This window comes from Ambystoma mexicanum, chromosome 12 (assembly GCF_040938575.1).
Source record: "Ambystoma mexicanum isolate Mex_15411 chromosome 12, UKY_AmexF1_1, whole genome shotgun sequence".
NCBI lineage: Eukaryota > Metazoa > Chordata > Amphibia > Caudata > Ambystomatidae > Ambystoma > Ambystoma mexicanum.
Window position 1 is genome coordinate 31,352,083 of NC_090936.1, and position 22,383 is coordinate 31,374,465.

General features: G+C 47.0%; 1 protein-coding gene across 3 annotated transcripts in view; it reads right to left on the bottom strand.

The window, feature by feature from the left end:
• PANX2 (pannexin 2) overlaps positions 1 to 22,383 on the bottom strand; it is a 229,862-nt gene that overhangs the window by 146,054 nt on the left and 61,425 nt on the right. For 2 of the 3 annotated variants that reach the window (XM_069627857.1, XM_069627858.1), the window contains exon 3: positions 8,511 to 9,962. In XM_069627857.1, the coding sequence (XP_069483958.1) occupies positions 8,511 to 9,962 (1,452 nt within the window). Of the gene's footprint in view, positions 1 to 8,510; positions 10,015 to 22,383 lie in introns of all 3 variants that reach the window. The other variant, XM_069627859.1, reaches the window with a different exon arrangement.

Sequence of the window (22,383 nt, forward strand, 5' to 3'; positions counted from 1 at the left end):
GCGACGAAGGCGACGGGAAGAACACAGGCAACACCAAGGGTTCGTTGAGATGGAAGTCCGACGGTACCTTGGGCATGAAGGAGGGGTGCGTCCTGAGCACTACCATCGTGTCGTGAAAAGTCAAGTACGGGGCCTTGCAGGAAAGGGCCTGGATCTCTCCCACTCGTCGTGCGGAGGTGATGGCCACAAGAAACGCTGTTTTCCACGACAGAAATTTCAACGGAGCCGAGTGCAGAGGCTCGAACGGAGGTCCCATGAGCTTGGTCAGCACCACGTTGAGCTCCCACGCCGGGGCCGGAGCCTTCACCGGCGGGAACGATCTGAACAGTCCCTTCATGAACTCTTTCACCAGACGATGAGACCACAAGGACGTCCGCCCCGTGGTTCTGGTGTATCGGGAGATCGCAGCAAGATGAATCTTGATGGACGCGTGTGCCAGTCCAGCTTTGGCCAGCGTCAGCAGGTACGGCAGTACTTGGGGAGCCGTAATCCGTAGAGGGTTAATCTTCTGTGCGTGGCACCAGACAGAGAACCTCTTCCATTTGTGTCCATAGCATTTAAGAGTCGAGGACGCCCTGGCCTTTGCAAGAACCTCTGCAGTCGGCCGGTATGTCGTATCCTCCAAACTCTAGCGCTGCAGGAGCCAGGCCTGCAAGTTCAGCGATTTCGGGTCGTGGTGGAGGATGGCGCCTCCTTCCCTGGAGAGTAGATCCGCGTCCACCGGCAGCTTGATTGGCGGGGACGCTGACAAGTCCAGAAGGTCCGGGAACCATATCTGCCTCGGCCACGCAGGTGCGACGAGGATCATCCTGCACCATGACCTCTTGAGCTGGTTGACGAGCCGGATTAGCAGTGGCAAAGGAGGGAACGCGTAGAGGAACAGGCCCTCCCAGGGGAACGAGAAAGCATCGCCCATGCTCCTCGCCTGGGGAAACCTGCTGGCGAACCTCAGGCACTTGGAGTTCGTCGCCGTCGCGAACAGGTCGATCTGGGGTGTGCCCCACCGTCGGAAGAGGCGATCCACTAGATCCTGCCGTAGCTCCCACTCGTGGCACGAGCGCAGCTCCCTGCTGAGTGAGTCGGCGATGGTGTTTTTTATCCCTGCCAGATGAAACGGCGCCAGAAACATCCTTTGGGCGACGGCCCAATGCCACAGGTCCTGCGCCTCCTTGGACAGTGCTGGGGACCTGGTTCCGCCCTGTTTCCTGATGTAAAACATGGTGGTGGTGTTGTCGGTGAAGATCCTCACCACCTTGCCCTTGAGGGACGGAAGGAAGGACCTGAGGGCCCAAAACACTGCACGGAGCTCCAGGACGTTGATATGTAGGGATTTCTCCGTCGGGAGCCAAAGGCCTCTTGCGTGCAGATTTTCGGTGTGCGCTCCCCACCCTTCCAGGGAGGCATCCGTGGTCACTGTCTCCTGGTGGGCTGGGGTCTGGAAGTCCATGCCCGCCGTCAGATGCGCGCGGGTGCCCCACCACCGGATCGCTCGTCGGAAACTCTCGTCGAGTGTGATCCTTTCCTCGAAGCTGCCCGTCTTTTGGATCCAGCGCGCGTCCAGGAACTCCTGCAACGGGCGCATCCGGAGCCTGCACATGGGAATGAGGTAGATGCAGGAAGACATCATTCCGAGGAGGGACTTGATGGACCTCACCTTGGCCGCGTCGGCCACCAACATCCGCTGCACCTTGCCCAGGATGGTCCCGGTCCTCTCCTCCGACGGGGAGGCCAGAAGGGACACTGTGTTGAGCCTCGCTCCCAGAAACAGAGCGTCTTGCGCGGGTACCAGGTGGGATTTGGCGTAGTTCACGGAGAATCCCAGGTCCGTGAGAAGTTGGACGGTCCTTGCCGTGTGAACCACGGCGAGCTCCCTCGTCTTGGCTCGGATGAGCCAGTCGTCCAGGTAGGGGTAGACGTGGATCCCCTCGCGGCGCAGCTGTGCCGCCACCGATGCAAGGCACTTGGTGAACACCCTGGGTGCCGACCGTAGTCCGAAGGGGAGGGCTTTGAACTGGTAATGACGCCCTTGGACCACAAACCTGAGGAATTTTCGGTGCCCCTTTAGGATGGGAATATGGAAGTAGGCATCCTCCAAATCCAACGACGACAGGAAGTCTCCTTCCTCCAGCTGACCCAGGACGTGCTGGAGGGTGACCATCCGGAACTTCTGCGCCTTGATGAACTTGTTCAGACGTCGCAGGTCCAGGATGGGGCGCCATCCCCCCCGTCTTCTTCTTCACGAGGAAGTATCTCGAGTAAACTCCGGAGCCCCGAAACCTCTTTGGGACGAGTTCGATGGCGCCCTTCCTGAGCATCGCCTTTATCTCCAGGAGAAGTTGAGGGACGTGAAGTTCTTTCCTGGCCACGGGGGGGATGCGCGGACACCTTCTTTGAAACTCGAGCGCGTGGCCCCGGGCCAAGGCGTCCAGCACCCAACGGTCGGTGGAGATGGACTCCCACACGCTGACGAAGCTTGCCAGCCGGCCTCCCACCGGGGTGCCTCGGTGGGGGCCCGACCCTACGGCCGGTTCAATCCTGCTTCGACGAGGCTTTGCCGCCTTGACCTCCTTGGCGACGACGGCGGGGTCCGCCAGACTTGCCTCGTCCTCTGTAGGCCTCCTGAGACGACGAGCGGGCCGCTTGACGGTAGGTGGAGAAACCGCCGCCGGAACCTTTGGAGGCGCCCTTGCCTCCGCTGCTCCGAAAGGGCGTCCGTCGTTGTTGCAGAACTCCAAGGGCCCGGGCCGTCTCGGTGTCCGCTTTAATGGCCTGAAGGGAATCGTCCACTGTTTTCCCAAACAGGTTGTTCCCATCGAAGGGCATGTCCAGGACTCTGGTCTGAACGTCTTGACGGAAGTCCGTAGCCTTGAGCCATCCACGCCGCCTAAGGCAAACGCCGTTGCCCAACTGGCGGAACCCAGTGTCGGCGATGTCCGTCGCAACGGTAATGGCGTGGTCCGAAGCCACCTCACCTTCCTGCAGGATCTCCAGGGCCTCTGCCCTCTTGTCGTCCGGCAAGAAGTCCAGCAGGGGAGCCAGTTTGTACCAGAGCTCCCTGTCGTAGCGGGCCACGATAGCCAAGGCGTTGGACGCTTTAATCGTTGTCGCTGCAGACGAGATGACTCTGCGTCCCATAGGGTCCAATTTCTTTCCCTCGCCGTCCGGTGGGGAAGTCGATGTGGAGGCCGCACCCCCCCCGCTTTCTTCCTGGCCGCCGCGGAGACGAAGGAGTCCGGGGTCGGCTGCGCCCGGAGGCACAGGGGGGCCGTGTCCGGGACCCGGTACTTCTTCTCGTACCGGTCTCTTCTAGCTGGCGTCATGGAAGGGTTCTTGAGGAGGGTGAGGCCCTCATCCCAAATGTCGTCCAATAGAGGCACTGCGAGGACCGTCTTCCTCTTGGCCTCGCGCCGCTGATAAAGGAAACCTTCCTTCTTCTTCTCCTCAGGGCAGAGTTGGAAAAGCTCGGATGCCCTGGTGATCATGGAGTGGAACGATCCAATCTCGTCGGGCGGAGAAGCCCTGGTGGGAGGCGACGACGGTACATCCTCGTCGTATACCTCGTCGTCCGTACCCGTCGCTGCCGTGTCAGTCCCCGTATCATCCCCTCGGGTGGACGGGGAGGAGGGCTGGAAGGGGCGCGACGGCTGAAAAGGAGGTGGAGGGTGGATCCTTCTTTTCTTGGTAGGGGGAACACCAGAAGGTCCCGGTTCTGGGTCCCCCGACGGGAGAGGTTCCGTCGGCAACGGTAGTCTCGTCCTTATCTCTGAGCATAAGGACTGTATAGCCAACAAAATGGCCGCCGAGTTGTCTCGCGGCGCTGGCAGAGGGGAATCCGACGGGCGATCAGGGGCCCCGTCGGTACCCTCGACGATGTCGTCGTCACCTGCGTCGGGATCCATCCCGACGGGCCGGTCTTCTTCCACGCCGAGGCCGTGGCTTAAGACCTCGACCAGCTCCTCCTCCGAGGTTGAGGCCGAATCTACGACGACGCCCTGCCCCCCCCTTTTTCTTCCCCACGGGGGATTTCACGGGGGTCCTATCGATGGGCACAAAAGAGGACTCCCTCCGAGGTGGCAGGGAGACTCTGAGCCCCGAGGTCGCCACCACTGGTGTAGCCTCCACAGGCTGAGCCAGGGCCGCCGCGACAGTTTCGATAGAGGGCTTGGCCGGATGGATTAAGGCCTTCACCACCTTAGGTGCGCTCACCGCCTTATCCTTGAGGGGGGGGGACACTGCCTCGCTCCCCCTCCGCCTTCGAGCTCGACCGGGGCCTCTCCAGGAGCTTCGCCGGGTGCTCGGCCTTCCTCTTACCCGACCCAGAGCGTTGGCTCGTGGTTGATGGTGCCGGGGAGGGTGCGCCCTGCCTGGCGCCCGTAGAGCCCGACCGTTCGGCGCTCCCGGTGCCAGCGGACTCGCGGTGCTTGGCCTTATGTTGGACCCCCGTCGCAGGGGCGTCCTCAAAGGTCTTAGAAGACCGCTCGGATTTCTTCCTCTTCTTCTCGCCGGACGGGCTCTTCCCTTCTAGCCAGTTGGCGAGACGTTGATGGCGGTCCTTCATGGTCCGCTCCGACATGTTGCCGCAAAACGCACAGTCCTTCTCCACGTGCGTCTTGTCCTCATGTAAGCAGTAGAGACAAAAGGAGTGTTCGTCCTCCTTAAAGACGTTCTGCAGCTGGCATCCAGGGCAGACCCTGAACAGCTTTCCGGGCGTCGAGCTTCCCTTCTCCTGGGCCATGACCGGGCCTGAGAAACTTCTGGAGTCCTCCAAAAGCGTAGCTCGACGAAATCTTCACCCTTGAGGGGCGCAGACGAATCCGACACGGGTCCCCGTTGATCGGATGGAGAGTCGGTGGAGCTTGAGGCTCTTTTGACCGAAAAAACGAAGTTTTTGAGAAAAAACGTGAAAAAAATAGCACTAACGCTCGAGAGCAATAGCATGAGGATCCCAACACATGAACGTGCGGTAAAAATCTGCAGATGGCTGCCAGAGGCGGGGCTTAGGTAGAGGGCAGTCATTGGCTGTGGTTAGTATGACGCAGAGATCAGTGATTGGTTATTACTACGAAAGAGAGATCAGAAACGAAACTGATACTGGTTTTTTCTTTACCGAGGATTCCCAGCCTGACGACGGGGAATATTCATGAGCATGTGAATCCATGCCAGACCCCATGCTGGAGAAGTGGGAAACCGAAAGGCGAGACGTGGTACCCCCTTCCTTATGACACCTTTTCCCCAGCCTACCCCGTAAGATATCTAGAAACTCAACCCCCCCCCCTTCTTGACACAAACACTTTCTCACAGACCGATTACCATGAAAGATAACGGACTAACACAAGAGCTGTTTACCTGACATGTCCCAACACAAGGGTCAGGCAATTGCCGATAATTACACACACCTGACTTGACTTCCCTTCCCCCATAGAGATAAAAGGCAGAGCATAAAAGCACACTCAGAGCAAGGGCAAACGCATGAAGAAGCAGCTATTCAAGGACGGCAGTTCAAACGGAGGAGAAAGGCGGCGAGGCCTGAAAGGACGATGAGGAGGGAATTGTCCTTGCCCTTTTCAACCCAGACCTGTGGAACCTCAGAGAAGGGAACCGTAAGACCGTGACTTCCAGCTGGCGAATGGTTTGAAGGATGTCAGCGGTACATGGAACCCTCCCGCACTAATAGTCAGGGCGGGGAGAAGCGGTTGCCATCGTGGTACCATTCTTGACTCCAGGGGCAAGAGACGCCAACAGAGTTCGGCACCGCCATTGAGTCGGAAAGAGCTGATAATATACTGGACTGTGTTGGGCTCAACAATGCAAAGAACAACATTGTATGAAGAAAGAAGACTAAACCACAAGGGTCTTTTGTGAATACAATTGGCATCAGAGTTAGAGTGGTCCGGCGTCACGTGGGCGCTCACTAGAAGGACTAACTGGTGCCCACTCCTGAACAAGGAGAATGTGTTGAACAGAGGAATCGAAGTGGTCCTGCCGCAGGTTAGGTTAAATCCTATGCATAGTCAAAAGTCTTCGGTTGTTGAAGAAACTACAAGTACCAAGAGGCTTTAGGGGAGGCCGACGGGAAGTGTCAAAGTGGTCATACAAGGGTCAAGTCAAAACCCTTTGTACAGTCGAAAGTCTTTGGCATGTTGTGTGTGGGGGCAAATGTGAACCTGACTGAGAGATGCCTGAGAATTAGGGTGAGCAGTAATACACCCGTGAACATTGGGATGACAAGTATGAACCCGACTGAGGGATGTCCGCAGTGAGTAGTTGGTCTGAGCCGACTTTGAGAGGCTGACATTGTGAGAGGGATCGGATAGTTTGTGATGCATCAGGCCCTCTGAAGCAAGAGACTTTGCATACAGAGACTTGGGCACAGAAGGCCCTGATAGGAGGAAAAGTAACTGTAACCTCGGGCCGGAGAAGTCCTAGATGTGTGCTGTGCTCGAAAGTCCTACCTTGTCATGCGCTTCAAACGTGGGGAAGGGAGACACCGGCTATAACATCCTGACTTATCCTTATGAGAACACTTCTTTCCTTGTGAACATTATCCCACACTATTTAGTATTCAGAGGTAAGGACTGGCAATAGGCTTTTCTTAGTAGACCCTTTTTATTTGACTAGACTTCACTAGAACTGTATTATTTGATGGTCTTGGCTTGCTACCATCTTAGATTTAGGTTTAGATTAGACGTTTATCTCACACATTTTTACAGTTTAATAAACACCCTTGAACTGTGATCACTTGTGTCTGTCTTGTTTTAATACCATGTCTACCTTACATCCCAGATGAGTCAGTCTTCATATGTTTATACTCTGATCTCTTATGATTTGATCTACAGAACTGATACAATATTATCTCTAAGACAGAATGTACCCACCTGAAGGGAGAATATGATTCCCGAAATGGCTAGTGACAGCAGGAGAATTACACACAATACATCTTGGTTACACACTGCATGGTTTCATAGTGTTGTAGTTAGTTTATGAATGTGTTATCAGTATTTGTAGAAATCAAATTTATCAATTTTCACGGGTCATTACAAATAATGTTTCAACATAGTTTGATTGGAAATGAAACATTTTATTCAACTTCAATCTGTGATTTACATGTATTGATTCTTATGAATTATAAATGTTTCTCTTATGTGCATGTAAAATAAATGCAAGAAACATACTTTACATTCAGGCCTGTATCTTTAAATCATATTTGTTTTTTTCCGTAAGAGCGCCAAGGGATTCCTTTGAGTTGTTTTTTGAAGAACTATACATTTCTAGTTTCTGTGTACCTTTTAGCCAGGGATACTTACCTCGGGAACCTGCTATATAAATTACCTTACTCAATTTATTCAAACAGAACATTAACCAATAGTGTGTCCCAGATACAATTTTTTTGCTCCTCTCTCTTCCTATGTCTCTTTTAACATATCCAACACGTCTCGAGGTTCTCACTCTTATAAAAATTCAAAAAGGGGAATACCCTAGAGATGCATGAGGTGTTTTTCTTACCGCAAGGCGATCACACTGAATCACAACATCCCAATTCCTACCATCTGCCTCTACTCATTTGTGGAGAACTCTCTTTAAAGTTTGGTTAAACCTCTCCACAAAGCCATCTGTTTGGGGGTGGTACAGATATCTAACACCTCTCATTCGTAAAGGTGCATTATTTCATTCCAATCCATCAGAGCATTCATGTGCAAAAACATTGATTCTATGGGTTTTGAAAGGGAGGATTAAACCACAATTGGATACTTTACTGCTAAATCTAAACAGGCTTGCCAGGCTAGAGAAGAGGGCAGCAATCTGAGAGGAGACCTAAGAGATACACCAGGGTATTTGGACACGTTTTGTGGAATTAAGTCAGCTGAAAAATGACAATTTGAAATTATCACCACCAACTCGCCTTCTCACACCTTCCCTCACCTGTTCTCATTTTCCTTTGGACTATCAACCCTTTTTGCTTAATCTTCACCTTTCTATCTTTCCATCTCCCTGCAAAAAATTGATCATAACTTGCGTGGAACTTAAGGTATTGTCATTGCATCGACGAATGAGTTGTAATATTGCTTTATTGATGGCATTTCGACTACATATTGTCAAATTTAATTTATAACCCTCAATAAAACCAATATGAAAACAAGTCAAATTGGGCTGGGTTTTCTTAACGTCATTAAATATCCATAAATCTAATATTTCATGGCCCATTACATATTACAGTTGGAGAATGCCATGTTTGCTCAATATTAGGTTGGTTTTAGGTGCACTCTTTTACTCTAGATCATGAACTCTTGTAAAACAATAGGAACTGACTGTGGTAGGAAATAAAGACCCTGAACTTCGTTTTGCCACAATATATATCCTATGTTCTTGAAAGAGCTTGCTGTAGCTTTACCATATGTAATGTCAAGAAACAGACACATGATACTCAAACAAAATTGTTGTTTGAGTTACATGGAAAAAGGCAAACAATATACATATGCAATCACTCTGGGAAAAGGCACAGAATACTATACCTTTGAGAGACGCTGAAACGTGAACAATGATGTTTTCTTTTTGGTCTCTGAAAACGCTCTGCTGATTTTCCAGAGTTGGAATTGGTGCACTCTTGTGGATTTCTGCCTTAGGCTTCTTATTGCTTAGGATATATGGATGCACATCTAAGGAAAAATGACGGCCATGCTTTTTGTCAGAGCCACCAGAGGAGGTGACGGTTGTCTCACTCTTATGAGGCAGTGTCTGTGGAGATGACTTGGAGTTGGATTCCAGCAGAGGAGCAATAAGACTGTCTGTTGCTGTTTTCCGCCCAATGGGCTTCGGCTTCTCAGGCTTGCTGTTCTCTGTCTTCATTATGGCTATCTGCTCCTTGAAAGGCTGAGGAAGGGTGTTGGTACTCGGCATCCATTTCATTTTCTTTCTAGGTCTTTTTATGATGAGCTGCTCATTGACATTATTATCTGCTGGGTCAACACTGGGATCGACAGTCTGTGTGCCAGTGTCACGCATGGTTGGTGTAGCATCATTGTTCGACTGAGCCAGTGCGGCAAGCAGCTGGCGAACAACATTATCGTACATCAAATCACTTTCATTGGTTATAAAATCCAAGCGGTTCAGCGATTTAATATGGTCCCTATTTTCATTGCAAAACATTGCAAGAATGTTAATGTCACAAAACTGAGACTTTTGCCATTGCTTCTTTGTCTTTATGCCCACTTTGTTCAGTTTATCAAAAATAAAGTTGGACTTGCGAAATATGAAAAGATGAATTAGGTTTATGAGGATGATTAGGTTCATGAAGCAGAGAAGACCAATATCTACTGCACTGATGATCCGCTGCAGCTGAACCGAAGGCAACTTACAGTTCATTTTGATGTGCATCTTGGAGCTGCTTATTTTGTCTGGTGGCTCTCCCAGAGCACATGTAAATTCGTTTTGCTTCTGTGTTGCATAATAGGTGCTCAAATAGGAAATTGGAAAGATGCTTAAAAACACAATAAAAAGGTGCCTAGCAAGATAAAGCTTGGCCAAGAAGTTGCTACTCCCTCTTCTTTCCAGGTACTTCTCAAACAGGTTTTGTTCCGGGCTTTTCTCCTTTTCGGCATTCTCGATTATCTCTCGCTTCTCCCTCTCTGTGATTCCTGGTCCCTTTGACTGAATCTGCTTTTCAATCTTTGGTGCGCGGCCCTCAGCTGCTCGGTGATAGCAGTTGTCAATCTCCTGAAGTAGAAAATTGAGCTCTGATGTCAGCCTGGTGGAGGCCAGGAATTCCCAGCCCAGAGCAGGGATGTACATGATCCCTGTGAAGGCAAGCAGGGCATAGGGAAGGAACTTGTGCTCAAACAACGAGGGCCAGCGGCTGCCGTCCAATCCAGGCAAGGCATCCTTAAGCTCGGTCCAACAGTAGCCTCTGGCATACAAGGCTTGGTCTCGGGTGAAGTTGTGCGGTGTGTAACAGTATATTGGTTCCTCTGCATAACAGAGAGAAAAGTCACTGATGTAGATCTGCCCTACACAAGATCTCTGCGAAATAAACATTTTCAATTACTGACATTTTCCATTCATGTCTCGTTAAATAGAAACGCTGACTCTTACACATCCTTTTTATAGCATTTGTTAATCAGCAAAACAGCAAACTTGAGAAGTCAAGTCAAGTGAACTGAAATGGTCAACAACAATTGCACATGTGGTTTGAGATTGCCAATGACACATATAGAATGCACATATCTCAAGCTTGTTCACCTGTATTTAATTAACGCAGAACGTCAGTTGGTCAACCATACACTTGAATAGGGGACAATGGAAGCTTGAAGAAACACTTATATGTGGCAGCAAGGATTTTTCAACATTGCTCACAGATTTGTCATGGGACACATTGCAAGATCCGAAAATGAAAGTGTAAAATGCTTTATGACCATGATGGGTATATTTAATCTGCAGAACTTGCCTAAAACCATGTAATAATTCCTAGCTCTAAGGTCAACACGGTAGAATGGAGCACATAAAAAATAAAAGCACTCAATCTCCGTGTCAGTACATGATATTAAGCACAGCATATGTGACCCCTCCTCATTTGCCTTGGGGCCCGTCACTGGTGTCATGGTCAGGGGATCAACAACAACTTGAGACTCTGATATTGGGGTTACAGATCTCCAAGGTGGTCCCTTCCACATGTAAGGGTTCAAGGGGCCCTGTGGTTTATTGGTCCAGCTTCCAAAGTCTGAGCAGAACAATGCCATCCCTCCGTAGGCCTGTGGAGAAAGGGGCACAGGTGGCGTAGCACCTTTGGCAGATCCAGTACTGGTAGGCTTTCCTGTGACCTCAAGGCTATCCTGGTTTTCCCACCCCCTGACTCTCTGCCCTATCCACAGGTAGTAACTTCTCTTCACACACCTCCTCGATGCCCCAGAAACCTTGTGACCCCTTTACATCTTCTCTTAACTTTTCACCTTCTCTCTTTCCTTAAACCAGTCTCTCTTTTTCACCCCCCTTCCCAGTTGTCTCTCTGTCAATAGTTCTGTGGCATCCTCATTCCCTCTCTCCAATCCTTTCCCTTATCTCTCTAGATGTTGCTTGTTTGTTGCCCTTCTCCACTCCCTGTTTCAGGTTTCTCTTTCCTCCTACAACCTCTTGAAAAACATGAGCACTGAGGTTTGGTCCACTAAATTCAAACTGTTCCTTCTTGCCATTTGTGATTGGTCGGCACTGATGCATGGACCAAACCTTCAATAGGCCCATCTGCCATTTTGGTAGTTCAGGTGATTTCCCATTTTTAATCTATTTTTATAATAGTTGTCATTCTGTGGATTTTACTCTAAGTGATCTGCTCAAAGCCTTATCTTGATTCTGGTAAAAGTAATTAATGCTGGACAATTCTTGGTGGGGATTTTAATACTAAAATGGGCCCTGGATCGGATGACTCATTTTTTGACAGTACAAAAGATGGCTTTTTTAAAGTGTCTAACCCTGTCAGGGTCGATCCGAAGATGTTTACCCTATTACTTGAGTACTGTTTGCAGAGACCAAATGGTGGATTTAGCTCTGATCGCCCAGGGGCCTATACGTTTGGAGGCCATCAAAGCTCAATCTCTCTTAATAGATGGCCTTCAATTATGGATTTCAGTGTACTTAAAAAGATTATATGATAATATATTTCCACATTTAGGGGATTTCTCGATCGCTGGTGTAAGTAAGAACATTAGGTGAGACCTGACAAAAGAAAATTAGTTTAATCAGTGCATTATATCTAATAATCTGTTATTAACAGAAAATATTCTTGTGTATCCCGTGGTTTCAACTACAGTAATTACTTTGAAGTAATTTACTTCTAAATGACTTTAAACTCTGAAGTAAATTACTGTAGTTGAAATTACATGGAAACTTTGAAAGATCCTAACTTGAATAGATCTTCTATAGTTAAGGCACATTCTGAATATAAAAAATCAATTGTCCAATGGAAAAAGTATTTGGACATTTAGGCTTGGAAACAGCTTCTTGAAAAAGTATTTGATATTTAGGCTTGGAAACAGCTTCTTGAAAAAGTATTTGGACATTTAGGCTTGGAAACAGCTTCTTGAAGCAGCCATTAATGTGTCCCTAAACATTTGGCAGCTGGTGAATAATGGTCCCAGACACTCTACTAGAGATCACTTGATAGAAACTACTGTTTGGGACGTGGTTCGGGTTCATCATTTCTCATCATCATATGCCGTTAACAACAACAGCCCTACTGTTTTGGATCCTGACATGCTTACACTTACTAGTAGTCGTGGGCAGCACACCTGGTTATCCCTATTCAATTTTCTATAGAGGAGTTATGCATTGCGACAAGGAAACAATCATTTAATAAGAGTGCGGGCCAGATGGTATTCCTGCAGATACATTTCCTGGTCCCCTCTATTGACAGTTGGCTTTAATTCAATGTTGGCTATTGGTACTTTTCCTGATTCTTGGAACAACACACATATATGCCCACTTTATTGTTAATCTCGTGAATTTTGTATTTCATGTATTATTATTAAAGGTTGAATGATTTAACCATATAATAAAATAATTTAAACAATTATAAATTGGCTCAAGCTCCAGACTTGGGGCATTCTCTGTGGTCTCCTCAGACTAATTGTTGGACTTTACACTGATAACATACAAGTTCACCTTAATCATACCGGTGGCCTTTCTAGAACCATCTGTATTGCTCGTGGCGTTAGGCAGGGGTGCGTGCTGGCCTCCTACCTATTTAATTTATATCTAGCAAACACAGATGACAGCTTAAAATCAGCCACATTTACCTCACCCAAATTGTGTCATCTAAGACCATGTACTCTAGCATATGCAGATTACTTTTTACTGTTTGACTGCACTGCAGTTGGTCTACAACACCTCATAACACAATTTGTCAGTTACATCGAAGATCATTCCTTGAAAGTCAATCCCGAGAAGACCAAGGTGATACAGTTCACTAAACGCAAAATCAAGAACACATATTGCCGGAAGATCTGAGATGCAAAAATGAGTTCAGACACCTCCATGATTTATTTAGGTTTTGTCGTTAACTCAAAGCCCTGTATAGGAAACCTAAAATAATGGTATAAGCATCGTGTTCATGCTCTTTCTTCCCAACTAATAAGGGTTGAACAGAAATATTGTAAATTCTCCCTGAAACCTGCAATCACATTCTAAGAGTGCAAAATTGTGCCTATGTTACTTTATGGCATTGAAGTGTATCCCACTAGTGTGACAAATTTCCTGTCAACTCTTGTCCAATTGAGGGATCCGTGTTTGTAGATCTAAACACATTTCTACAAGATCAGGGGTGTGCCTGGATTAGCACCATGTCAAAAGGATGTACTGCTGCCCATCAACTGTTCATTTGAACACTTTATGCGCAATCCATTGAAGGTAAAAGCATCTCTGTATAACCATGACTGGATCAAAACTATGTATTCTATGTATTCTTATTCTTCTCCGACTCATCTATGAACTGATTATAAGATAAGAGGTTGTGCATCTTAGCACCTCTTTTAAGTATCTATCCAGATAAATTAACAAGGGCACATTTCTACGGTTTCGATGGAACCTACTGTTCACTAAACATATTCTTGCAAGATATGACACCATATCCGCTGAACAGGTGACATGTCGATATTGCAACATATCAGATTCAAGTGAATCTCTTAGGCACGGTGTCACGAAATGCTTATCGTTGGGGAGTGCACGATTGCTTTGGTTTAAGAGATTTTTGCAGAAAAGTTCCACAATTGACATAAATATTTATGGGAATCCTGTTCGGCGGGGAGGACCACCTCAATTGTAATTGCTGTAGTTAGTTTCATAAAATATTTGAACCTACACAATAACACTGAACAATGATCCCCATGATGACAAACCTTTATAAATGTGTATGTTAAATTTCGATGATGAATTACATAATGAGCGAGAGAGGGTATGCCCAGACGTGGGTCCCTTGCTCGCTGCACCATAGGGAAGCAAGCAGCACCTCACTGTGGAGGCCCAACAAGGCCGAAACATATCTGGGGTTGCTTGTGTTTCCGTGCAGAGGGGACCTGGCCTAGCATTTCTGGCTGAGCTGCTACCTATGGTGGCAGTATCTGACTGATTGGCATATGGCTGGACCCCTTTTGCAATAGTGCAGACGGGCTAAAAAACAAGGTGGTGTGGAAGGTTGCCCAGAGCAATGCAGTGGTTCAGATTCATTCAAAACCTTCCACCCATTATTTTTGTGGTTATAGTTTGTCTCACTATGTGAGAGAGGGTATGCCCAGATGTGGGCCCCTTACTCGCTGCGCCATAGGGAACCAAGCGGCACCTCACTGAGGAGGCCAACAAGGCCAAAACATGTCTGGGGTTGCTTGTGTTTCCATTTAGAGGGGACCTGGCCTAGCAGTTCGGGCTGGGCTGCTACCATTGGTGGCAGTACCGGACTGATTTCCATATGGCTGGACCCCTTTTGCAATGGGGCAGACGGGCTAAAAAACAGTGGTGTGGAAGGTTGCCCAGAGCAAAGTCAGTGATTTAGATTAATTCAGAACCTTCCACCCTTCACTTTTGTGGTTATAATTTTATAATGGTCCTTTTAAAGATGATTTGATGATTAACTTTTATGATGATTTTAGTTGTGAAATGTTTGATAATGAGTTTCAAATATGAATTTGACAATGACCCTCCGATTTGATGTGTATTAACTCTTATATAAAGATGCCAACTTACTCACTCAATTTAATATTTGTTTTGAGATTTTTTGATAGTGTATAATCTGTATTATATTGTTAATGTCATATGAATTGTTTATTCCATGTATTATTATTAAAGCTTGAATGATTTAAACATAATAAAAATAAAAAAAATATGCCCACTTTACAAAAAAGGTCCAAGTAATCTGCCAATTTCGTACCGTCAAATTTTTTGATGGACTCTGGCAGGGCAATCTTGGCAACGTTGCAAGATTGGGTAGAAGCTAATAATATACGGGCACATAGTCAGCTTTAGAGAAAGTTTAGGAACCCTTGATCAGGCACTCAACCTGTACCTCGTAATTTCAAATGCTATTTATCTCAAGAAAGAGTAACTGTACATAACATTCATGGATGTTAGATCTGCAATCAACAGGGTCAACAGGTCTAAACTATGGTACATCTTAGTTACCATGGGTTATCCTGTGGAGCTAGTTGGTGTTTTGTTCACAATGCGTGCTAATAATGAGGCCTGTGTGAGATCTGATCTAAAGGCCACTGTACTTCATAGTTTGTGCTGGAGTGCGGCAGGGAAGCATTGTTGCGCCTTTACTATTTTCATTGTATTGTGTTTGTGCTATGGAGGGAGTGGTTTCCAGCCACCTGCAAGAAAAATTAAGTATGAAAAATACAAGTACCAGAATCCTTAGAGTCAATTAACTTGCCACGCCTGAAAAAGCAAAGAACCACAGCCTCCCTCAAGATTGGAGTCATGAAAACGTGCGTTTGGAGGAGAAGCTAATGCAGGAAAACTTGACTGGCAACAGAGCGGCTGCCTTGTCACCAATTGTTAAATATTTTCATTGTATGTTAACCTTTTCAACCATCTGGTTGAGTCCAACGTAGACGTAACAACATTAGGTAGCATGTCTTTACAGTTCCTAATGTATGTAGACAATACGGTGGTGCTGGTAAGAACACTATCAATTCAATATTAAAAGTGAGTGCTCATTGATAACCAGGGCAAGACGCAAGATTTAACTTTTTAGCACTAAGGGAGGTGTGTGAGAAACCAGAAGGTGTCTCACCCCCTAGTCCCCGGAGATCTGTCACTCAGGTGGCCAGGACAAGGCCATCGCTTTTGGATCCAGTTGCTGGGGGTGTACCAGTGCGGGAGGATCACCTGCGTGCGGGGTCTTCGCGGAGTGGGACACCGGATGGTGAGACGAGGTATCCCCTTCCCTATAACACCTTTACCCCATCCTACCAAGTAGGATATTTAGGAACTCTACCCCCCACACTCCGTTTACGGCACAAACACTTTCTCACTGACAGTCGGCTATGAGAGAAAACAGACTAATACCCGAGCCTTATAATTGACATGTCCCAATACAATGGTCAGGCAAGGTCATGCAATTACTGACCATCACACACACCTGACTTCCATTAAGCTTCCCCACATGGACAAAAGGCGTAGCACGAGAACACACTCTTAGCGAGGCAAACCACACGAGAAAACAGCAGTTCCAAGATGGTGTTAGGCAAGGTTTGAATGCAGTGCCGTTTGGGAACACTACAAGCAACTATGACTACAGGTATAGGCAACCCAACCTTTGGTATAAGCTTGTACTACACAGTTTTGGTAGTGTATTGAGCAAGAGGGGAAACGTGAGCTGTAGTGGAGTTACACAAAGATTCACAGTTACAGGTATTCAAATAAACTCTTACACTCAAGGTTTCTTGCATAAACAATTAATAATTTATTTAGTCAGTTATAAAGCCTTCTTCAGAAGGGAGCAATAGAATAGTAACACACAAATATACTTCAATACTGTGAGTTTCTGAATCAGACAAGACCCTTTTGGGATTGCCCACAGACACAACCTACACCCACAAGTGACTTCAGTAACAAGGTTGCTGGGGACATTAATATCTTACTGTTGGCATTCAGAACACTCTTAAAAAGTTGGTAAAAGGCAAAGGTTACAGGTACACAAGAAATTACAAATATCCATAAGCAGGGAAAATACTTTCAGAGTCCACTAGAATAGTCATTCAATTCAATAGGCTAAGGCTAATCCAAAGCCAATGGGCAAACGTCTTGGATAGGATAAAGCACTTCTGTTAAGTAATTGAAAAGTATTTGCACAAGTTCTTAGGAGCCTTTGAAGAAAAGAAGACTCAATTGTAGGGCCATAAGCTGATTAGACTTGTGAGTTGTGGAAGTTAAAAGCACTTCTACAGTAAGAAGTAAGTTCTCTTAGACTTGTTTCACAGGACCTTGGTAAAGAAGAAAAGATGCAGCTGAAGACGTCTGTTCCTGTGCAGCTCTGCAGGTCTCACTGTTCCTGGGCCTCAGTCGTGGGGACAAGAGGGAGGACGTCGGGGACTCCTGCACTGCACTGTCAAAACTGGCAACCAGCAAACTTTACTTTCAGTGGCTGTTTCGCGCTTCAGTTCCTTGCGGTACAACAAATAGCAATAAGCGTTGTTCCTGGCTGTCAAGGTGGACTTTCTTCACGTCTGAGGTCCCGCACTCGACTGAGGGGGTTCAGGCTTGGTCAGTCCTGCTTTGTGGGAGTCCGGAGCATCTTTCAAAAGCTTTAGGCCATCTTACAAGCAACACACACAATCTGGTGTCCCTCTCTCCTTGGCTCTTCAGTTTCCTGCAGCAACTCTGAGGAAATTCAACCAGCTCCGAGATGGGTGTCCAGGTGGCTTACTTGGGAGTTGATTGGTCCCACCAACTCAAAGGGAGACATCGTCCTTGCAGGGATTCTCTGTCAATGCGAACTTGGCAAGTAGTTACTGCAGCAGGGCTTCTCCGGACAATCCAACGGTCCAGGAGTTTCAGCAGGCGCCCTCTTAAAGCTCTTCTTCGGTTCCTTCATCGAGTGGTCGACTCTGCCTTCCAAGCCAAAAGACTTACCTTTTATTCAGTTCTCTCCCATTCATTCCAGTCCAGCTGTCACTCACCCAGCAGGGTGGCTGTCCTTGCCGGACAGTCAGCCAGCCAATCACCACAGAGTGCATTTGGGTGTCCTAGGAGACTAAGCATAGGGAGTTTCGGTCACCTTCCACACTTCCTGCCTAACCTAGACACTCTGGAGCCAGAGGCGGGTTTCACTCCTGAAGCCCACCAAAGGCGAAGGAACAAAGAGACCAAACCTGGTTTGGCGCGCAGAGAGAAACTCGAGAAGGACCTTTCCACAAAGAAATGGCGAAAAAAGAAGACCGGGGACCATTTTAACAAAGGCTCAGCACCATTTTGAAAAACATGGCTCCTGCGATTTTACGTTGCCGGAGTTGCGAACAGTTCGCGGTTGGGGTAGATCATGGTAGTTCATTACAAAACCATTGTGACCAGCCATTCTGAGAGGAAAGGGTAACATAAATGCTACATGAGTAACTAGACACAGGGGATACTAAGTAACCCTTCCAGCACTCTATTGTAAAATAGGGTGTGCTGGGTCTAGAATTTTACAGGACTAAGTGAAGTCATTTTCACTCCACTGCTCTGGGAAACAGTAGTTGATCCCAGGGAAGTTATTTAAACCTTGGGAAATCTGGAAGACTTACATGTGGCACTGCACTGAAGGTGCTTTGTGACACAATTGTAAAAGATGATGCCTATGGAGTTGGTTAGACTCCACAACCAAAAGGAAACAGTGTATAAAATTGCATTAAAATACATGAGAGAGTGGGAAAAAAGGGTCACACTCTCTCCAGGTAAAAAAATCAAGTCCTAGAAATCCAGCAAAGTTGCTGGGGGTCTCTAAGGTGGAGGGAATTAACACATTTTTGAGAATTCTCCTTAACAGATGGGAGTTTAACGAAAGAAGAAAGACGGCAAAACTGAAAGGGATCTAAGGAGGGAAGTTCCCTTAAACTTTTCGACAAGGAACTGTTGCTTTCATGAGACCTTGAGATTGGAAAGCGTAAGACCTGGAAAACAGGCTGAAGAATCCTACATTGTGTGTCGGAGACACCCAGAACCCTCCCACATCAATAATCTAGGTAGGGAGAATCACCAGCCGCTGTGGTACTGTCCTTGGCTGCAACAACAAAGCACCGTCAGTGAAATCAGCAAAGCCGGTGAGTTGGGGAGACCGATACAAGACTGGTCTCGGTTGAAGCCAAGGTTGCAAGCGGCAACTTTGTATGGCGAACGCTGCAACAAACATTGTCTGAAATACGTGTGATAAAAGAAGTAAGTAGAGTTGAACTGCTGATGAGCGATTGAACTTTGAATCCAAGATACAATACCTTTGACAGAGTGGTCCGGCAGCACGGGAGTGCTCAATCGAAGTTTTCTGTAAGGAATCCGGCTGAAAAGTGAAAGAGTTGTAGAGAATTGTGAATTGAAGTGGTCCTGCAACAGGTCAAACTAAATCCTGCGCACAGTCGAAAGTCTTCGATGTTGATACAGTAAAGAAAGTGTGTGGCAAAGTAGATAAAGTTAGTCCGAGCTCGGCAGAGGTAGACGAATTAAAAGCTTTGTGTTAAAAGTGGGTCCGAGCTCGGCAGAGGGAGATAAATTAAAAGCTTTGTGTTAAAGTGGGTCTGAGCCTGCTAGATGGGGACCCGGGCTGAACAGAAAATCACCCGAGAAGTTGTACATGTGAAATCCTAAGAAGAAAGGAACTATGATGTTTGTTGTGTTGCATCAGGCGCTCTGAAAAAGAGACTTTGAATGGCAAAGAGACTTTGGCACAGAAGGCCATGATGTTGAAGTTTTGTACTCCACCCTCTTGCTAGAGAAGCCAGAGACTGTGCCAAGCTGGAGTGTGCTGCCTTGTCCCGTGCTGAAAACGTGGGAAGGGAAGCCAACGGCTTGACTATCCTGACTTATCATTTCTTGAACACTTTTCTTTTGCATAACATTGTTTCCCACACTATTCGTATTTAGAAGTAAGGATGGGCAATAGGTTTATTAGTATAGACCCTTTTATTTGACAAGACACCACTAGGACTGCGTTATTATTTGATGGTTGTACCTTGCTCCCATCTTTAGATTTAGGATTAGTTAGGTGTTTTTCAAGCCCAGTTGAAGTTCAATAAAGACTCTTGAACTGTGATCACTTGTGTCTGTCTTACTGTTTGATACCATGCCTTCCATACATATGGTGGATGCGACTCAATTGAGACAAATTGGGTAACTCTACAATTCCAGAAGCTTAGTCACAGAGCCTCATATCCCTCTATCGCCATGAAAGAATCCATGGTCTTTAATATATGTAGCAGCAGAGAAGCTACTATCACTCCAGGGAAAAGAGGAATGATTCCCACAGACTTAGTCTTCATACACCCCCTCCTGGGTGTTATGTAAGATTGGCTCCAAAATCTGGCCTGGCAGTTCGGACTGGGTGTCGTAGCAGGCGCCCTAGATCCCAACTTCCGGGGTGACAAAGTTCTCCTATAGAACCATGGTGAAATTCCATTTGAAATACATTGTGGGGCCAAAATTGCACAGGGAATTATTGAAAGGGCTCTATTTCTATGTTTTATAGTGAGTGAACCAGAAGAAACTGAGCGAGGTACCTTAGGCTTTGGGGAAGCTGATGAACCATCTGTCGCAGTGGCAAAAATGGAAGACAAACCTGAAATCCTTCCCGGCCTAGCCTGCGCCCAGCGAAATGAACCAGCACTCGCAGAGGATTTCTTACAGGGGATTCCTGAAGGGGAAGGATTAGAGAAGGGAAATCCTTTTTTCTTCCTAAGACAAGGATTACTGCACAGAAAGGAAACCTCCACAGAAGGCCTAAGTAAAACTCTGTTAGTAATCCCCAAAACACATACCTAGATCAGGTTGCACTACATTGGTGCACAGAGGAGCAGAGAGAATGGCTTGGCCGCCAATTGACATAGGAGGAGGTGCTGAGTGCTATTAAACCCCTACCATCCAGAAAATCTACAGGGCCCGATGGGTTTATGTAAACACTATGCTAATACACTTGCTCCCCACCTGTCACAAATCTATCGGCAGAGCCTAGAGGACGAGCAGCTGCCGGAATCCCTGAGGGAGGCAATGGTAGTGATACTACTAAAGCCAGACAACCCTGTGAATGAATGTTCCTCCTACCGCCCAATATCACTCAACCTTGACAACAAAAAGTTAGCGAAAATCCTTGCATTCCGATTGTCACCCCTGATGCAAACAATGGTGAGAGTAGATCAGTCGAGTTTGCTACCGAGGCGCTCCACCTCGTATGGGCTGAGGAGGATGTTTGGGTTTGTCACGGTGGTGCAGCAGGAGGATTCCGTGGTGGCGGCCCTGTTGGACGCCACCAAGGCATTCGATTCAGTCGAGTGGCCATTCCTGTTCTCTGTGCTGCACCGCATGGGATTGGGAGAGTAGTTCATAGCCTTGGTATCCTTATACACGAGCCCAGTGGCCAAGATAAGGGTAAATGATCAACTAACACCGACAATAGTGCTAGGACACGACAGTGGTGCCCACTCTCCCCCTTGCTGTTTGCCCTGGCAATAGAACCGCTAGCTGAAAGGATAAGAGAAGTACCCCTCCATCGCAGAGTTCAACTGTATACTCATAGGGTAGTGATATCTCTGTACGCAGATGATATGGTGCTGTTTACCAGGGATCCTGATACCAACCTGGACCCAGTTCATGCGTGATGTTCAGCGATGTGGGGAACTTTCAGCTTGAAAGTGAATACCACTAAGTCAGTCCTCTTCCCATTGACAGATAAGGTGGAACAGTACCAGGACGGGTGGAGGTTCCGTTGCTACCAAACTGAGAGCCTTGTTCAGGGTGTTCTGTGCCTTTACCCTACCATATAGAGGTACAGATGTACACCTCCAGTCTTTATACTGGTGGTATAGCGGTGGGATCACTGGTTTTAAGACACCGTGTTTAACCTAGCTACTACAAAATATCCACACTTCTTTATTAATTTAGAGTTCTATTAGTGCATAGTGATAACTACACTATAAACAATGGAAACTATTGCAAATGGCAAATTGGCCGGGATGAGCTTAGAGGCTATCCGGAGTGCCTTGAAGTGAGAGAAATAGATTTTGAAGATAAGTCTAGGGCAGAGCTTATAACTGCCCTTGTGGATTTCCAGGCAGATTGTGACACTCATGATGAAAATTAGGGGGGCTCTGATGGGGTCCGTGCCCCTGGTGAAGTCACAGATGTTGCCACTGCGATTGCCAACTCTTCTGCCACTTCAAATCCAATACCCAGCATTGTTTCTCCAGGGAATGCCTTGGAACTTGAGTTATTAAGGATGAAATTGGCCTTTCAATACAAAGGGTTACAGGCTGAAGCCGAGTTGAAAAAAGGAGTGGGCACAGCAAGTTATACTCAAAGAGAGATCTTGAACTCAAAAACAGGGATCTTGAACTCAAACAGAGACACTGAATATCAGAGAATCCAGCTAGCGAAAGCTAGAGTGAAGACTTCAGCCAAACCATTTTGGAGCGTCAGGTCCCCTGCCACCAGGGTTATGAAAGATTTGGTTGGTTGGTGTATATATGGAGGGTTCTGACATCCTCCACTGAACAGAAGCATTTGAAATGGCTTGTGGAATCCATGATGTTGATAATAGAGATTGGGCTAAATGTTTGTTAAGCAGAGTACCTCTGAGAGATTATGACTGTATTCTCAAACTGAGTGTGGAGCAAAGTGGCCAGTATGAGTGCATGAAAGCTGCTTTGATTGCCAAGTTTGGCAGGA